Below are 17,409 nucleotides of genomic sequence, written 5' to 3' on the forward strand. Positions count from 1 at the left end.
TCCAGCCCCAGGTTTTCTCAGAGCTGCACACTGAACTGTGTCATCTGTCTGCACTGCTTCCTTCCTGGCTGAATTCTTGCTACCTGCCAGGCTCAAGACTCTTACAGAGAACTTTCAGTGCACCCCACTGGTTCTGCATCCCGGCTCCTGTTACCCTCACTCTGTAGCTTTCCAGAGAGGGAAGTGGGCAGTGCGAGGTGAGGACAGGGAAGGAGGACTTCCCAGAAAGGAGAGTTTAGGACTGGTCGCTGGGTGATGCACCAGCAGGAGATGGGAAAACTTGTGAGGTGAGGGGAATTCATTCTAGTCCAGCAAGTAAGCTAGCAGCTGGGCACACTGTTCCCTCTCCCCCAACCCCCTGAGCAGCTTCAACCCCTATTGGGAGCATCACGTTTGAGACGCTCCGCTTCCATCATCTTTGCAGGGTGTGATGAGGCCAGAAATGGAGTGAGGAGCCCCCTTGATAACTGGGAACCGCCAGACTGGAGGGGCCGGGAAGAGGCTGCACCCTGGGGGTCGTGTCTCTGTGCTTTCTCTGGTCCTCACTCCCTCCTGGAGCCAGCAATAGGCACTGGCCGTGCAGTGAGTTCAACCAAGTGTGGTCTCCCCTCGCAGATGTGAAAGAAATGTGAGAAACGCCTGGATCCAGTCCTCAGATGGTGCTTCACCACACTCGGGTTATTCCATAATGTTTATGGGGTTGGGGGCTAGGGGAGCAGGTGGAGGTCAGCGTCATTCTGATTCTCCTGGACACCTCCCCCTGGTGAGGACATCAGCCGAGCCTCAGCGTCCGAGGGAGACGTTCATGCAGCCAAACAACCAGCGTGAGTCCCCAGAGGATCTGTGCCGAAGATGACACCCCAAGAGGTCGGTGGGGAGACCCAGGAAAAGATGTGAGCGTTCCCAGCCTTGGCACATCTTGGACATCACTTGGTCTTGGAGGGGGCTGCCTCATCCAGGGGGCTGAAGGTGGCCCCCCACCCTGGTGGGGCCAGTAGGAGAAGGTGAGGGACCGTGCCTTCAGAAAAGCCATGTCATTTAATCCTCATGCTACTCTTCAGAGTGGATGCCGTTATCATCAACCCGCTTTACAGATGAAGAAACTGAGGCTCAGCGACAGGGCACTCCAGGTCTCAAGGGGGAAAGAAACAGATGGCAGAGGAAGATGGCCATCCCCCCCACCGGGGGGGATGGAGTGGGCTGATTTTCGTTGGGTCACAGGTTCCGAGAGGCTGGGAGCCCCACGGGCCTGGATGGTGTCTGATTCCACCCCCGCATGCCCTAGGGGGCAGCAGAGCGTCATAACTGCCCGCGCTGTGCAGTGGACCAGACTCAGGTTCAAGCTAAGCTGCTGTTACTAACCAGCGTGGGCTGGTCATTTAACCTGGAGGCGGGGGCCTCCGTTTCCTGTGGTTGGACGGAGAGACGAGGACCTCCGCAGAGCATGCCTGCTCATCACTACGTCAGGAGCAGCGCAGACCCTGAAAGGCTCATCTGCGCTGCTCCAAGACCCTGTTTAAGGTCTAGTCACCTTCACAGCAGCGCAGCATCCTCGAATCTGTGGGTATCCTGGTTAGCCAGAGGCAAAGAGAAGCAGAGTGACTTCCTCGTGTTCACGTGACCTGTAAGCGGCAGAGGCAGGATTTGAACCCAGGTCTTTCAGCTGCACTGTGACCACGGCACTGTACCTGCCTCCGAAATCACTCACACACAGCTCGACACACACAATGCACGCCCCTGTTTGCTGTTAGTACTGAAGGGCTGCGCGCAGGTTCAATCGGTGGAAGTGATCATTGCTGATATTACATTATCTACAAGTTTCCCTGGGGCGGAAGGAGCGCCCACCCCAGAGACTCTTCGAACATTCTGCCTACAAGAAAGAAGTATTTAACCAGCGTCCGGCAGGCTGTGAGTTTATAAGTGATTTATAAAAAGCCTGCTGAAGTCTAGAGACTTCTAACAGGCGGAGGTGTGTTCTCCAGACTAAGAATAGCTGCTGAGGCCTGACGGGAGATGCTTTCTGGTGACATAAGAGCAGAGCAGCTTGGGGGGATGTGGGTTTTCTCCAGCTCGGTAACAGCTGCCGGTACAGCGTCACCGCCTTTCCCCCTCAGAGGGATGCACTGAGCCGAAGGAATTCGTTGAAGGTGTAGGAACAGGGCCAGGTGACCCCCAAGGTGGGGTTTCTGATCTGTTACTTCTCCATCGCCTCACCACCCCCAGTTTTCTGGACGCTGGACGCTGGACGCCGGACCAGTAAGATGGGGATAGAGAGCAGGGGTCACCAGGGGAGAGGGCGGACGGTCCCTGGCCAGCTCTGGATTTAGATGCTCCCGGGCAGTGAGAGGGCACAGGTGCCTCCGTCCTGCTGGCCCCGGCCTCACCGGCACCTGAGGGGCCTCTGACACATGCAGACCCCAGCCCACTGCACCAGTCGCTCTGGGGGACTCTTATACACACCAGAGTGTGGGAACTCCTGCCGTTTAAGGGAAGCAGAACTCCGGTCCAGAACTTGCTCCGAGTCCCGGCAGGTAACTGCTGACTTTTTCTGAAATTAATAAATTCTGGGGAGAGATTAAGTACAAAGATTAGGTCAACCTAAGGTTAAATTATGGTTCCCCACCAGGAGCTGTGAGCTTTTAGTGGAAGTATTGGAGGGATTGGGGCGAGGGGAGGAGAAAGAAAAGGAAAAGGAACAGTTTAAACTTAAAATACTCTTTAAAATGATGTCTTGCCATACTCAGGCGCTCGTGCGCGGTTTCTTACTGGACGTTTGCATCTTTAGATGTTATGCGTATGTCCTGCACAGGGTTGTGTGCATAAACCTGTAAGGACCAGACTTTATGGTCACTAGGGGATTTTTGAGGATGACTGTGGCTGCGCGTGATGTTGACCTTGCACCCTGGCTCCACGAGACAGCCCCCCAAGAGGGGAGGGGCCTGTGCTGTCAGGCAACCCTCAGGCCTCACCACGCACCTCCCGGGGGTCCTGACTCCTCAGCCCTGGAGTGCGCAGCGCAGGAACTGAGCCCGCGCGGCTCCCCGTGGATTTCAGGGCAGCCCCAGTGCTGTCTCACTTGTGCCCTCGCCTTCTGCCCTGGCCTCTCGGGTCCCCTGGGAGGGATGCCTCCTTCTGGAAGCCTCTGCTCCTGAGCCCCGCCCCCAGCACAGACTCTCCTGTCCCCACCTGCCTCCCTCTCCCCAGAAATCCACAGGCCTCCGCTCACCCTGTGACATCTGGTGGCTGGGCTTGAGGTCCAGGGCCCTCTCTATGCTCCTTCCCTCTTTGGGGTTTAGACCTATGTGACCTTGACCCTCCTCCCTGGTGAAAATGAGAGGGTCGAGCCTGCCAATTCCAAGGGGCTCTTTAATCCCCCCCCCAACTTGGCTCCCGCCCACTGCAATGTGGGGAGGGAGGGGGGCTCCTCTTCCCCAGTTTCTCCCCCCAGCAGTCCCTCTGCCAGGTCAAAACACTAAACCCTGTCCAGGATTTTCACCTGCCTCTACATGCAGTGGAGGACCCAGAAGCCCCAAAGCACCTTTCTCTCCCCCCACCGCACGCTGGAGTCTCTTGGGCAGAGGAGATGTTTCCTCTGTGTAAAGAGCCTTGAAAGAGCAGCTGGGAACCTGTCATTCCTTCACATCCACATCTTTCTCCATGAAGGGTAGAGCTGGATCTGGTTCCCATCTCGGCTGTCCACAGCCAGCCCTGGGAGGGTTGCGGAGACAGCTGAGGGTGGACAACTGGGAAGCGTGCCCAGTCAGCGGGAGCGGCCCGGGCACTGCCAAGTCAGCACAGCCTCGGGAGGGGGGCGCGCGGTGGGGCACCTGGGCCCACCTCTTACCTCCGCCCTCACCCCGACCCCGCCCCAGCCTGCCTTTGCCCTCCGTCTGCCCCAGCTGGCCCAGACGGTACGTGCCTGCTGCATCCTGTCACAAATAAGCCCCAAATTATCGGCTGTGCTGACTCTGAACCCCAGCATATATTTATCACCCTGCCTCCCAGGCCCTCAGCCGGGTCCCACTGGTACTTGCAGCCATCTCAGGAGGGAGGGGAGGCAGGGAGGGAGGGAGGAGGTGGCTGTGCCTGCCCCCACTCCCACACCCTGGCTGCGGAGGTGCTAAGATGAACCAGGTGGCAGGATCCCAGCCAGTGGTACTGCCCTGCTGGGTAGTTCATGGTCCTGCAGGTGGCCAGCTCATCATCCAATCCCAGCCCTGTCACCTCCTAGCCATTTCACCCTTGCTGAATCATCTCTGTAAAGATGGGATTATGGACCCATTATACAGATGAGGACATCAAGGTTCAGAGCTTCAAAGGAACCAGCCCAAGGCCACACCACCCGGGGAGTGGCAGAGCTGGGATGCAACTTAGATCTGAATCCGTCTCCTGCAGCACACCATCACCCAAGGTTAGCTTCAAAGATCAGGGTGCCTCGGGTGAGAAAGGATTGTTTAAAAGATAACCAAAAGCAGTATAGAAAACCCAGAGATAAACCCACACACATGTGGTCACCTTATCTTTGATAAAGGAGGCAAGAATATACAATGGAGAAAAGACAGTCTCTTCAATAAGTGGTTCTGGGAAGACTGGACAGCTACATGTAAAAGAATGAAATTAGAACACTCCTAACACTGTACACAAAAATAAACTCAAAATGGACTAAAGACCTAAATGTAAGGCCAGACACTATCAAACTCTTAGAGGAAAATATAGGCAGAACACTCTGACATAAATCACAGCAAGATCCTTTGTGCCCCATCTCCTAGAGAAATGGAAATAACAAAAATAAACAAATGGGACCTAATGAAACTTAAAAGCTTTTGCACAGCAAAGGAAACCATAAACAAGACGAAAAGGCAACCCTCAGAATGGGAGAGAATATTTGCAAACGAAGCAGCTGACAAAGGATTAATCTCCAAAATATACAAGTAGCTCATGCAGCTCAATATCAAAAAAACAACCCAATCCAAAAATGGGCAGAAGACCTAAATAGACGTTTCTCCAAAGAAGATATACAGATTGCCAACAAACACATGAAAGGTTGCTCAACATCACTAATCATTAGAGAAATGTAAATCAAAACTACAATGAGGTATCATCTCACCTCAGTCAGAATGGCCATCATCAAAAAAATCTACAAACAATAAATGCTGGAGAGGGTGTGGAGAAAAGGGAACCCTCTTGCACTGTTGGTGGGAATGTAAATTGATACAGCCACTGTGGAGAACAGTATGGAGGTTCCTTCAAAAACTAAAAATAGAATTACCATACGACCCAGCCGTCCCACTACTGGGCATATACCCTGAGAAAACCACAATTCAAAAAGAGTCATGTACCACAATGTGCACTGCAGCTCTATTTACAATAGCCAGGACATGGACGCAACCTAAGTGTCCATTGACAGATGGATAAAGAAGATGTGGCACATCTATACAATGGAATATTACTCAGCCATAAAAAGAAACAAAACTGAGTTATTTGTAGTGAGGTGGATAGACCTAGAGTCTGTCGTACAGAGTGAAGTAAGTCAGAAAGAGAACAACAAATACTGTATGCTAACATATATATGAAATGTGAAAAAAAAATGGTTTTGAAGAACCTAGGGGCAGGGCAGGAATAAAGACACAGACGTAGAGAATGGACTTGACACAGGGAGGGGGAAGGGTAAACTGGGACGAAGTGAGAGAGTGGCATGGACATATATACACTACCAAATGTAAAACAGATAGCTAGTGGGAAGCAGCCACATAGCACAGGGAGGTGCTTTGTGACCGCCTAGAGGGGTGGGATAGGGAGGGTGGGAGGGAGACGCAAGAGGGAGGGGATATGGGGATATATGTATACGTATAGCTGATTCCATTTGTTATACAGCAGAAAGTAACACAACATTGTAAAGCAATTATACTCCAATAAAGATGTTAAAAAATATATTAGCAACAAAAAAATAAATAAAACAAATAAAAGATAACCAAAAGGACACCTTTAATTCAAAATTCAAATTGGGCATGATTCTTCTCTGATTCCATTCACACTGAAACCAAGAGACCAAGACATATGAGACCAGCATAAGGAGCTTAAGTGAGCTTAAGAGAAAAGCTGTTTCAGAGTCAAGACACTAGTGTAGCCATTCCTGGGGCTTCCCTCCCTGGACGTTATTTACAAGAGCAGCACTGATCCTCACCTGTTTGAAGTGGTTAGGTGTGTCTGCTCTAAGTCAAAGGCCAAGCAAGATGGCACTCGGAATCCCTGTAACTTTCATAGGGTCAGTGGTCCCCAAATTAAGAAAAGTGTTTTGTTGCTCCCAGAACATTGCCAACCCTTCGGAGACGCCCCCCCCGCCCAAGCTAAGTGATCAGAGGGCCAGGAGAGCAATACGGGTGAACTGCCATTTACACAACTGCATGTGTGTACTCTGATTCTGGTTTACCATCCATTCTGAACACCTTGGTTTTCCCATCAATAAAATGGGCAGGACTTCCCTGGTCCAGGGCACAGTGGTTAGGAGTCCACCTGCCAGTGCGGGTGACACAGGTTCGAACCCTGGTCCTGGAGGATCCCACATGCTGCAGAGCAGCTGGGCCCGTGCGCCACAACTGCTGAGCCTGCGCTCTGGAGCCTGCGAGTCACAACTACTGAAGTCCACGTGCCCGGAGCCTGTGCTCCGCGGCAGGAGAAGCCACCGCAATGAGAAGCCTGCACACCGCAACGAAGAGTAGCCCCCGCTCACTGCAACTTGAGAAAGCCCACGTGCAGCAACGAAGACCCAACGCAGCCAAGAATAAATAAATAAATTTATTTTAAAAATTAAAAAAATATAAAATGGGCATGTATTGGGTACCCAGTAGTGTACGCACTAATGATGGTCTGTTCCTATCTTTTTCCTTCCAGACTCTGAGGTCAGAGACTACCTCACTGTAGTATCTGATCTCCTGGCACTCAGTAGTGAATGAGTGGACAAATGAACATATGAATCATAATAACAGCCTACTGTGTAGTGGTGTGCTGAATTGTCTCAGACCAGCTTGCAAGAACAAATGATTAAACATTCAGGAATTTTGCAAGCCCATTGTTCAATTATTGGTACCTTGAAATTGACCATGGTGGGAGTATTTACAACAGGGAAATGGGCAATGTTGCAAGGTAGAGCTTTTCCTCTGTTTTCTCAGGGCCTGTTTACCTGCACCCCACTGGATAGCACTTCCTGTGTCAGGCACTGTTTTAAGCCCTTTAGATATATGAATCCACATTTAACCCTCATAAACATCATGAAGAAGGCACCATTGTTATTCCCACTTTACAGACGGGAAACTGAGGCCCAGGGAGGCAAAGCCACTGGCCCAAGTGTGGTTCGGTAGTCTGTTTCCCTTAGACGAATGAAGACCATCCTCACCATCTCTGGGCTCAGCTGCCCTTGGTGGCCTCACAGGTACCAGCCATTCTCACTGCAGCCACTGTTTGTAATCAGCTCCTCTGGGAGAAGAGAGGCAGTTGCCTGGTGACCAAAGTGTTCCCTAGCTCTCCGAAGGTCACACTGAGTGAGGGGGAGAATAAAGATCACCACACAGGGTGCCCCCTCTTCCAGGGCTCCAGACAACAGATCCAATCAGCCCAGCCAGACCCCACGCAGCGCTCCAGACCTCCTTGGTGCTCTGACGCCATTAGCAGGATTGAATTAAAGGCCTGATGTCCTGGAACAGGGGCAGCAGGCTTTGTGTGCAGAGAGCCCTGCCGTGTGTGTGCATCATTGCCAGAGAAGGAGGCAAAGCCCAGGCAGAGGGTGGGTGACCGCAGGGCCCCCAAACCTCACAGGTACTTCTGTCCAGCCAGTAGTTGCCTCTGGCATGTCCCTTTGGGACCACAGTTTGGGACAGTCATGGACTCCCCAAAGCTCAGCTTAGGGGTTAACAGTCTCTCCAGCGGCCATTCCAGCTTGAACATTCCAGATCTCTGCGGGGCCTTGTTTACCCCGCTGCGTTGTCACCTCCTGTGTGTCTGTCTCCCACTCCTCCAGGACTCCCGTAAGAGCAGAAATGTGGCTCCAGGCCCCAGGCAGGCCCCTGTACACAGCAGACCTTCGATAAATGGGCGATGAATCAATGAATGAACAAGCAAGCCCGCATATTCCTGCTGCCACAAGGAACTCCCGCTTCTTTCTCCAAGCCCTGCCGCCAGGAACAAATTCCCTGTGCTCATCACACCCAGCCTTCCAGCTCCCGCTGGCTGGAGAAGGCGGCCTGTATGGCAGCAGACCCAGGAGAGCGGATGGGGGCCCTGAGAAGGACTCTCCAAGGAGGTGATGTTTATGCTGAGATCTGAGGAGCCCCGATCACGGGAAAATGGAGAGCAGCGGAGTTCCTGGCAGAAGGGACCAGCACAAATGCTAGTCTAGAAACTGACCGTGGCCAGCGGAGCTTGAGATGAAGTTGACTGGGTAGACAGACGATGGAGCAAAGACCACCGCCCTTCACCCCATACACTGGGAGTCTCTCCGCAATCACCCGAGGGGCAGAGCCAGGCCACGTGCCCCCTGCCTGCCCCAGGGCACTGTCCCAGGGCTTTTACCCCCGCCCACCTGTACTGTACCAGCTCTGAGAGCAGCCATGCCAAAGGGGAGGAGATGTAGCCGTGAGAACGTCATTTTCTATCTCCCCAGCAAAAAGCCCCAGCATTTAATCCTTGGATAATTTAATATAATAAAATTCCAGGAACAGATATTTTAAGTCGGAACAAAATTGTGTCCAGCAGTTGTGGGTAATTCCCAACGGGCCCAGGGCCCCATTTCTTGATCCAGAGGCCAGTTTGGGTTTCTAGAGTCCTTCTGACCTGACATGCAGTCTCCCAGGCGGCTTTCCAGTTTGCTTGGACCAGCTGATGCCCCCACAGCCAACATTTCCCCGGCTTGGCTAGGTCTCAGAACCGCCCGCGGGCTTTGCAAATGCACATTCCAGGTGCCGCCCCAGCTCTGTGAGTGTCCTGACAGAGGGTAAAGGGGAGCTGGATTTTCAACCAGGAGGGGGCTGACTCTGCTGCTCTGGCAGGTTTCAGGAGGCCCCTGGTGACTCTGAACGGCATCCTTGTCCCTGGAAAGGGCTATAACCCTCAGCTTGGACCTGTGGCCTGCAGGTATGGGCACCTGGTTCTCAGCACTCCCTCCCCAGCGCTCTGTGATGTGGATGTAGGTGAGACGGATCAAATCTCCATGACCGCCGCCCCCCAGCGCTGTCAGCGGAGCCTGGCACCCAGGACAGACCCTGAATACATGCCAATCCTTGATGGCCACGTCACCAGGCACGTGGAGCACAATGGCCTGGGCTTGAGACAGGGAAAGTGTTGACTTTGAATTGATGCCCTGGCTATGTGACCCTTCTGAGAACCAGTTCCTCTGTTGTAAAGTGGACATGCTTCCACAGCGGCTGTCTTGCGCTGTGTCCCAGGCCAGGCCTTTCTGATCTATGTCTCATTAACTATTACTATCCCCATCTTAAGGAGAAGGAATCATGGTTAGATAGGTGGCAGGACTGGCCGGGGTCACCCAACCTGGTTACGGAACCCAACTCCTTCAGTCAGCTTCAGGCAAAACTTCTCCCAGAAGGATGGCATTCTCTCTGGTAGTTTGAAATGCAGCCTCCTGGGCCCTGCCTGAGTCAGAATCCCTGAACCTAAAAACCGAGAACGTCCCCACCCTAAGCAACTAGGCTGAGTAGCTAGGACAGGCCAGTCTTGTACGTGGGTGTGCCCACTTCATCAGGGTGGGCTTTCCTGGAATAAACCAACGAAAGCCCCCCACTTGCGCATTCAGGTTGGATTATGATTATTATATTATCTTTATTGCTGTTCACCATAGAGATAATTAATGCTGTCCTTCTCCATTGTTCCCAGGGAGTTTCCCTCCTGACATCTGGGAGGGTGGCGGAGGGCATGGAACCTCCGTGGGGTCTGATGCCTCCTACCTATACCCCCAACTCTGCTCACACCTTCTTCCCACAGCCGGCAGGGGTGCGGAAGGGGTGAGGCGCGACGAGCACGGCCGCGGTTGTGGGGAATGGGGAACCTGGGTCCCCCTCCTCTCCTCACCCCTCTCCCCGCCGTTTCCGGCCCGGGGCGGGGCGCTCCCCACTCCCGGCAATGCGCGAAGCCGGAGCGCACTAGGACCGTGGCGCTCCGCCCGCCGCCGCTATAAGAGGCCGCGCTCGCACCCCACGCGGAACCCGCGGCTCAGACCAGTTCCTGGCGTCCCGACCTGTGTCGGACCCGAGGCCGGACCCGCCGCTGCGCAGCCGACGCCAGCCCAGGGCCTGGGAGGGACGAGCGCCCCCGGGCCCCCGCCGCGGGCACCATGGGCGCTACCCACTCCGCGTCCGAGGAGGTGCGGGAGCTCGAAGGCAAGACAGGCTGTGAGTATCCCGCGGGGGACGGTGACGGGGACCGCGACCGCCGGCCGGCTGGCACGGGGGCTCCCAGCCCACGGCCACCCGCTGGGCTTCGGGCCACCGCGCTGTGTGACCTTGGACTAGTAGCTGGCTCTCTCTGCGCCTCAGTCTCCCCCTCCTTCAAATGGGTCCCCGCCGGCCACTTTGCAGGCTGCGGTGATGCTGAGTAAGTGTCGCGGCAGCTCTGCCTCGGTGCTCTCGGAGTTGGCTGGGAACCCCTGAACCTGGGACTGCGGACCCGGGAGGGAGCAGTGTCCGGGCTCCCGGGCCGGGAGAGCTGGTGCCCATGGACGCTCAGCTGTTGTACGCGACCCGCACCTGAAAGTCGTTTGGATTCAGGATTACGCAGGGGGAGGAAAGTTTTTCAGTCGGCGGGAGCTGGGTGGGAGCCCGGCCCCGCGACCTTAGCGCGGGTGAGCGGGTCTCTGAGCCTCCCGTCTGTAAAATGGTTTCAGGCGGGTCCCCCGCTACCCCACCATGGGTAACTGGGAGGATTAAGCGAGGCAGCGCCCGAAGAGCATTTTGCTGGAGTCCGGCGACCTTCGTGGAGCTCGCCCGGACTCCCGGGCCCGCAGAGGCTGTGCGCCCCGTATCCGCCTGGGGCAGGGCGCACTGCACCGGGAGGCCGGGCTGCGGGCCGAGCTGACCGCAGGGAAGTGATGGCGGAAGCGCCTGACCGCCCAAGTCCAGCCGGGCTGGGAACTTGACCCTGGCACCCGGTTCTATTACGGGCTGTGAAGGGGGGTGTGGACTTGAAGACCGAGAGAGGCCAGGTGAGTGGGCAGACTGGCTTTGGCAATGGGCAGACCGGGTGTCAACCCCGCCAGCGCTACTTCCTGGCTGTGTGTCCTTGGGCTAGTCACTTTACCTCTCTCTGTCTCTGTTTCCTTCCTTCTAGAATGGGATTTCTGCTAGTATTTTGTAGATAAATGCTCAAGAAAACGGTAGCTGCAGGGGTAATTTCCAGTCAGGAGCTGGCTCCTGGTGCCTGCTTTGAGTTTAGTGCAGACAGTCAGCGGCCATGGTGGATCAGCTGGAGGGAGCGGCCCCGCCATTTGTGCGTGAGCTGAAAAATGACCCCTCCTGACTCCCAATCTAAACACCTGATTCCCATTACCAATCTAAACACCTCTTTCCAGGAGAATTGGGTGAAAATTACAGAAAGCCCTTAATAATTGGTGTCTGGGTCTACACATGCATACATACACAGACATGTATGCGGACACCTTCCTGCGTACAAATATAGAGCTATCTTCAACTGGAGGAAAAAAAAGTTGTGGTGCATATATATCATATGGCACCCCTTTTTCTTTTTTAAAGAGGGGGAGTAAGAGTATATTTTTGTAACTTTTATTTGCATCAAGGAATTAAGAATAATACTTATTGGGGGATTTGGTAGAAAAGATGAAGGGGGGTGAGCTTTTCACGGTTAACTTTTTTATGTTTTCATTTTGAACCATGTGTGACTTTCACTTATTCAAAAAGTTTTATAAAGTCTAGTTCAACAAGGCGCACGTGAGAGAGGAGGTAGGATTCCTGTCACCTGAGTTTCTTGAATTTCCCCTGTTTTTATTATTTCTTGAGTGCCCTCTGGCTGCCTTAAATCTGCCTGGTTAGAAATGGGGGTTCTCTGAGGCTGGTATCTCTGCAGGAAGGGTGGGCTGGCCGCAGTCTCTCAGGCAGCCCCTCGTGGCAGGCAGTCTGGGGGAATTCCATCTGGTTGTGGGTTTGACAGGTGACGGGGCTGCAGAGCATGCTGGGAATCTTGTCAGTTTCCTGGGCCCAGCCTCCGACCCGGATGATGGAAGCTGAGGGTCCCGAGCTTTGTTGCTTTCCTAGAGGTGGCTGATTTGACTTCCCTTTTTGCTGCTCAGAACTCAGATTTCACACCCCAAAGAGGGAGGGGAGACAGGAGGTCAAGGAAGGAGTTCTGAGGTCAGACTAGAGGGGAGGATAATGCCTTCCGTTATCTGAACTTCAAGTAGGTGGAAACTTCCCCCTAGTTCTGTGAAAGGGGTTGGCACAGTCTGAGCGCTTTTATCCATTCAGACCCAGAGAGGTTGATTTCCTGAGGGGAGATGCACAGCATAAACAGATCAACCCACTGGTGTCAAGTTCCGTGAAGAAGATACAATCCGATGGCATGAGAGTTGGGGAGGGGCAAGGAAACATTTCTTTCGAGGGGACCAGGAGGGCTTCTCGGGGGAGGTGATAATGGAATAGACCCAAGTAAGAAGGAGCCAGCTGCGTGAAGACCAGTCGGAAGTGCATTTGGAGCAGAGGGCACAGCGAATGCAAAGGTCCTTTGGCAGGAACAAGTTGAGGACAATGAATGAGGTTTGTATGAGATGAGGACGTGGACATGGGGCTCAGGTTGGGATGGGAACCTGATTTAAGGGGTCTTGATAGGTATGCAGCCTTGGGCAAGTCATTTACGCCCTGAGTGCCTCAGTTTCATGCACTATAAAATCGGGATTAAAGTGGTACCTTCCTCTGAGTTGTTGGGAAGGATTAAGTGAGTGAATTCACCTGAAGTATTTAGAACAGGCACAAGTGTTTAGTATTATCAGCCATGCTTTAAATACCTCGAGAGGTCCTGGTTGCTCTGAGCCACAAGTAAGAGTTAAGTCGGTGCCGCTTCTTCACAGCTGCATGACCTTAAGCAAGTCGTTTTACCTCTCTGAGCGTTAGTGCTCCCACCTGGATCGTGGGGTGGCGGTATAGATTCAACAAGAGGGTGTATGTATGTGTGGCAGTGCTTGACTTGGTATGGGAACGTCAGCTCCCAGCATCCTGCGGGCTGGGTGGAGTGTTCCTATAAGAACCCTTGGGAAGCATCCCTGAGAAGGGGGAAGAGCCCTAGGTCCAGGGCAGCCAGAGAACAGGCTGTGCCCACAGGGTTTGCTAGGCTTCCCCCGCCTCTCTGAGGACCAGGGTGATCCCTTTGCATGCACTCTCTTGGAATCCTCATGGTAGTCCTCCAGGGAAGGTGGTACTGTGGCCATTTTACAGAGGCTCAGAGGAGTAAAGCAACTTGCCTCCCGTCCCGCAGCTCCTATGCGGAGGAGTAGGGATCTCAGGATCCCCAGGCTCACTGTCCTGCTACTGCTGTGCTTTCACTGTGTTTCGTTGCCCCTCAGATTTCTAGGAACCCAGAAGGGGTAGGAACAGCCTGCCCGTATATTTTTCTCACCACCAGGCCTTTGTACAATCGGTTCCCTGTGCCTGGAGCACTCTTCCCATCTCACATAATGCGGCGTTTGCATATGGCCGTACTTCTGTAACCACCACCCAGGTGAAGATCGCGCACGTTTCCTCTTTGCCCCGTCTCTCTCTCTCTCTCTTTTTTTTTTTTTTTTTGGGTAGGCGGGCCTCTCCCTGCTGCGGCCTCTCCCGTTGTGGAGCACAGGCTCCGGACGCGCAGGCTCAGTGGCCATGGCTCACGGGCCCAGCCGCTCCGCGGCACGTGGGATCCTCCCGGACTGGGGCACGAACCCACGTCCCCTGCATCGGCAGGCGGACTCTCCACCACTGCGCCACCAGGGAAGCCCTGCCTCGTCTCTTTATGAAACTCATGCTCTTCCTCGTTCAGAGCTCAGCTTGGCTATTGTTTCCTTCCAGAGAGCCATCCCTGGCTACCCTCCTTCCTACCTTTGTGTGTTAAATGCCCGTCGTCAGCACTCCTGCAGCCCCTGCATTCCCTCCCGTAATAGCTCACATCACACCCTGTTATAATTGTCAGCTTCGTCGCCTGCCACCCCCTTGAAACTTGGAGCTCCCTGAGAGTGGGGAGTGTTCTCAGTACCTTTGTACTCAGTGAGAACACAAGAGGTTCACGTCGAAGGGGTGAAGGCCCTGGGGACTTTATAACCCAGGGAGTACTGCCCAGGAGCCAGTGTCCGGTATAAAATCTAGTGCCACACCAGCAGCTGGCCTTGGCCACGTCAGCCCTGCCAAAAATAGGCCTGAGCGCAAGCTCGCTCACGCAGGGCATCCTTGGGTCTGCACGCCCACCTCGCCTTGCCTGTCAGAGTCTCATCGACTGATTTAAAACATAGACAAGTACTCCCAAACATCGTTTCTGCGCCAGGAACGCTGACTACCTAGACTGTTAAAATTCATATTAGAAACCCGAGCGAAGGCATTCTGGTCGTGTGTCCGAGTGGTGAGCTGGCCTTTCTCCGTGGCAGGCGTGGTGTCAAACCCAAGGTGTGTCCCGAGGTGTGACGTGGGCGCTGGACAGGAAGACAGGAATCACTCACTGTAGCGTGTTCCCTGTCCCCACCTTGAGCGGGCCTGGAGGTGGCCCCCGCTTCCTGTCCCCCCAACCCCGTGTCTGCTTCTGGAATTGGAAAGGAAAGAATGCGAGGAGGAATCTGGGAAAAGTGGAGGGGTCTGTTTTTTCCTTCGGGCTCCAGGACAGCTCCACAGCTAATGTTTATCGGGCACCTGTCACCTGCCAAACACTGTGCTGAGCTATGAAGTTTCCCCGCGGTGGCTCATGGAATCCTCCCAGGAACACTGTGCCCTTCCCATTCCAGAGATGGGGAAGTCAAGGTTGAAGAGAGGACGTGACTGCCACAGGCCTCTGAGAAGCAGAGGCGGGATTCAAGTCCTGGTCTGACCCCCGGACCTCATCCTTTGGGGAGGGAACCAGAGATGCGGGAGGCCTGTGTGGCCTGGGCTGCATTTTCCACTGGAATCTCCTGGCTGGGCAGTACTCCTGGGTTATAAAGTCTTCAAGCAGCCCCAGACCACAGCCTCAGCCCCTTCACCACATGCCACATGCCCTGGTGGCATGACACCTCCCCTGCCTTCCTGAAGCTCGGGGCCTTGAGGGGTAAGGGCGGACCGGCCGGTGCCACTGTGTTCATTCCTGTTGTCACCAAGGCTTGTGAAGCTGAATGGCCAACAAGACCTATTGGCTCCTTTCCGTTTCCTCTGGGGTGGACTGTGGTTTTAACTTGGGGTCCTTGGGGAGTCTCTGAAACCCATAAAGTGGGGTGCAGAATTGTGTCCGTGGGGCTCTGGGAGATGTAGACCCTCAACTTCCCTGAGATTCTTAAAACAGTGACGATACATTCCACAGTATGTAAATCAGATCCCAAATAGAGAGTAATAATAAGAGCACTTAAAGCTCTTGAGAAGAATGAATAATGGTGGCTCCCTGCTGAGGGAGGAGCAAACTTATCTGGGAGGACTGATCCCCAAAGGCTGAGCTCTCAGGGGCCCTGGGCGCAGTGGTCATGACCACAGCAGGGAGGGCCAAGGGACCCCAGCCCTCTGGAACCTTTTCTGCCTTGGTCGGGTGGGTTGTCCAGACCTCTGCCCACTCCCTGGGTGCTCCCAGTGTGGAAACGTGCGGGAAAGGGCTGGGTAGCAAGTGAACTAATTCCTGGGCACCCAGAAGCACCCCCTGCCCTGGCCCGTTTTGCACTCTGTGCACCCGGATCCGGTCATCCCACGTTAGCAGTAGCTGCAGAATAGGGCTCGGAGGCCGGCGATCATCGGGCTTGCCCCACGTGGCAGTGCTGGGACGCCTGCTCCAGGCCGCAGCCCTCTCTGAGCCGCCGTCTCCACCCCTTTGAAGACGTGGCAGTCAACGAGACAGTCTAGAGCTGTGGATGAGGTAACAGCTGCTCTTTCTTGGGCCTTTTCCATCCATCATCTCGTCCTCCTAAGAGCCCAGTGGGACTTTTGTTACTCGGTTACAGATGAGGAAACTGAGGCTCAGACACGCAGGTGACTGCTCAGGGTCACTTAGATGCATACGTATAACTGAATCACTGTGCTGTACACCTGCAGCTAACACGGTTTTGATATTATAAATCAATTATACTTCAATAAAAACAAAGAAAATATAATTAAAATAATATAATTAAAATTAAAAAATATAAAATATAATTAAAATAACTAAAATAAAAACAAAGAAAATATAATTAAAATAAATTAAAATTAGATGTGGTATGTGGAACCCAAATTCAAAACAAGGCCTCTTTCATGGCATAGATGATCTTACTTGCAAAGCAGAAGTAGAGACGGGTAGAGAACAAATGTATGGATGCCAAGGGGGAAAGGGGTGGGGTGGGAGGGACTGGGAGACTGGGATTGACACATATATATTATTGATACTGTGTATAAAATGGACAGCTGATGGGAACATGCTGTATAGGACGGGGAACTCACCTAATGCCCTGTGGTGGCCTAAATGGGAGGGAAGTCCAAAAGGGAGGGGGCATCTGTGTGTGTACGTATGGCGGATTCATTTTGTTGTGCAGTGGAGGCTAACACAGCGTTGTAAAGCAACCATACTCAATAAAAATAAATTTAGGAATACACTGTAAAAAAAAAACAACAAAAAACTCTTTTTTGGGTGCAAAGAGAAACTGCCTCTCCCATGTGACAACATAGGTGGAGAGTGTGAGTGACCCCAAGTCGTGTTATCTGTGAGAGTCAACACTGCTGCCCCGTGACCTTGTTAACAGTGTTCCACACACTTGTTTGCCCAGCTGGCAAGGGGAGAATCGGACCTCAAGGCAGATGGGATTAGCTCTGGGTGATGTGGAAAGTTCTAGAAGTGTGGGCTATGCCCCCCAAACCCCCAGGGAGGGCAAGCTTGGTGATGAGCAGTGTGAGGGGTGTGGGGAGGGCTAAGAAGAAGAGACCCCCTCCATTTCCTGGGTCTGACTGTGTGGCTCACGTCTGTTTCAGAAGTTGTGTTTTCTCTGCGTGAAAGCAACCGGCAATCCACTCCAAGACTTCTCAGCTCCACGGATTAGTAGTGATTAGATCCCTCATGCATCTTTCTTTCTCGCCTCCCCCATCCCCACGCTGGCAGGGTAATTTTTCTGTGAGTTAATGGTCCCCAGAATGTAGCATGGAATTTAATCACTGCTCAGATATGCCATACGGCCCAATCCTACAGAAAAAACGCCGCGATAAGATGCGTCTACTTTTGCAAAGCACTTTAGTATCT

General features: G+C 53.4%; 2 protein-coding genes across 9 annotated transcripts in view; both read left to right on the top strand.

The window, feature by feature from the left end:
• The window catches only part of FBXO21 (F-box protein 21), a 58,927-nt gene extending 50,227 nt beyond the window's left edge, over nucleotides 1-8,700 (top strand). For 3 of the 7 annotated variants that reach the window (XR_012325179.1, XR_012325181.1, XR_012325184.1), the window contains one exon: nucleotides 425-5,409. Coding sequence is in view for 1 of the 7 variants with exons in the window: in XM_073790108.1 (XP_073646209.1) it covers nucleotides 8,015-8,025 (11 nt within the window). In the remaining 6 variants the exon portion in view is untranslated. Of the gene's footprint in view, nucleotides 1-5; nucleotides 5,410-8,014 lie in introns of those variants that run through there. The other 4 variants (XR_012325178.1, XR_012325182.1, XR_012325183.1 and 1 more) reach the window with 3 other exon arrangements.
• Nucleotides 8,701-10,204: 1,504 nt separating this feature from the next.
• The window catches only part of TESC (tescalcin), a 62,898-nt gene continuing 55,693 nt past the window's right edge, over nucleotides 10,205-17,409 (top strand). Inside the window, exon 1 of one of the 2 annotated variants that reach the window (XM_073790111.1) lies at nucleotides 10,205-10,397. In XM_073790111.1, coding sequence (XP_073646212.1) covers nucleotides 10,340-10,397 — 58 coding nt within the window. In that variant the 5' untranslated portion in view covers nucleotides 10,205-10,339. The remainder of the gene's footprint in view (nucleotides 10,398-17,409) is intronic. The other variant, XM_033836926.2, reaches the window with a different exon arrangement.

The sequence above is a fragment of the Tursiops truncatus genome, chromosome 13 (assembly GCF_011762595.2).
Source record: "Tursiops truncatus isolate mTurTru1 chromosome 13, mTurTru1.mat.Y, whole genome shotgun sequence".
NCBI lineage: Eukaryota > Metazoa > Chordata > Mammalia > Artiodactyla > Delphinidae > Tursiops > Tursiops truncatus.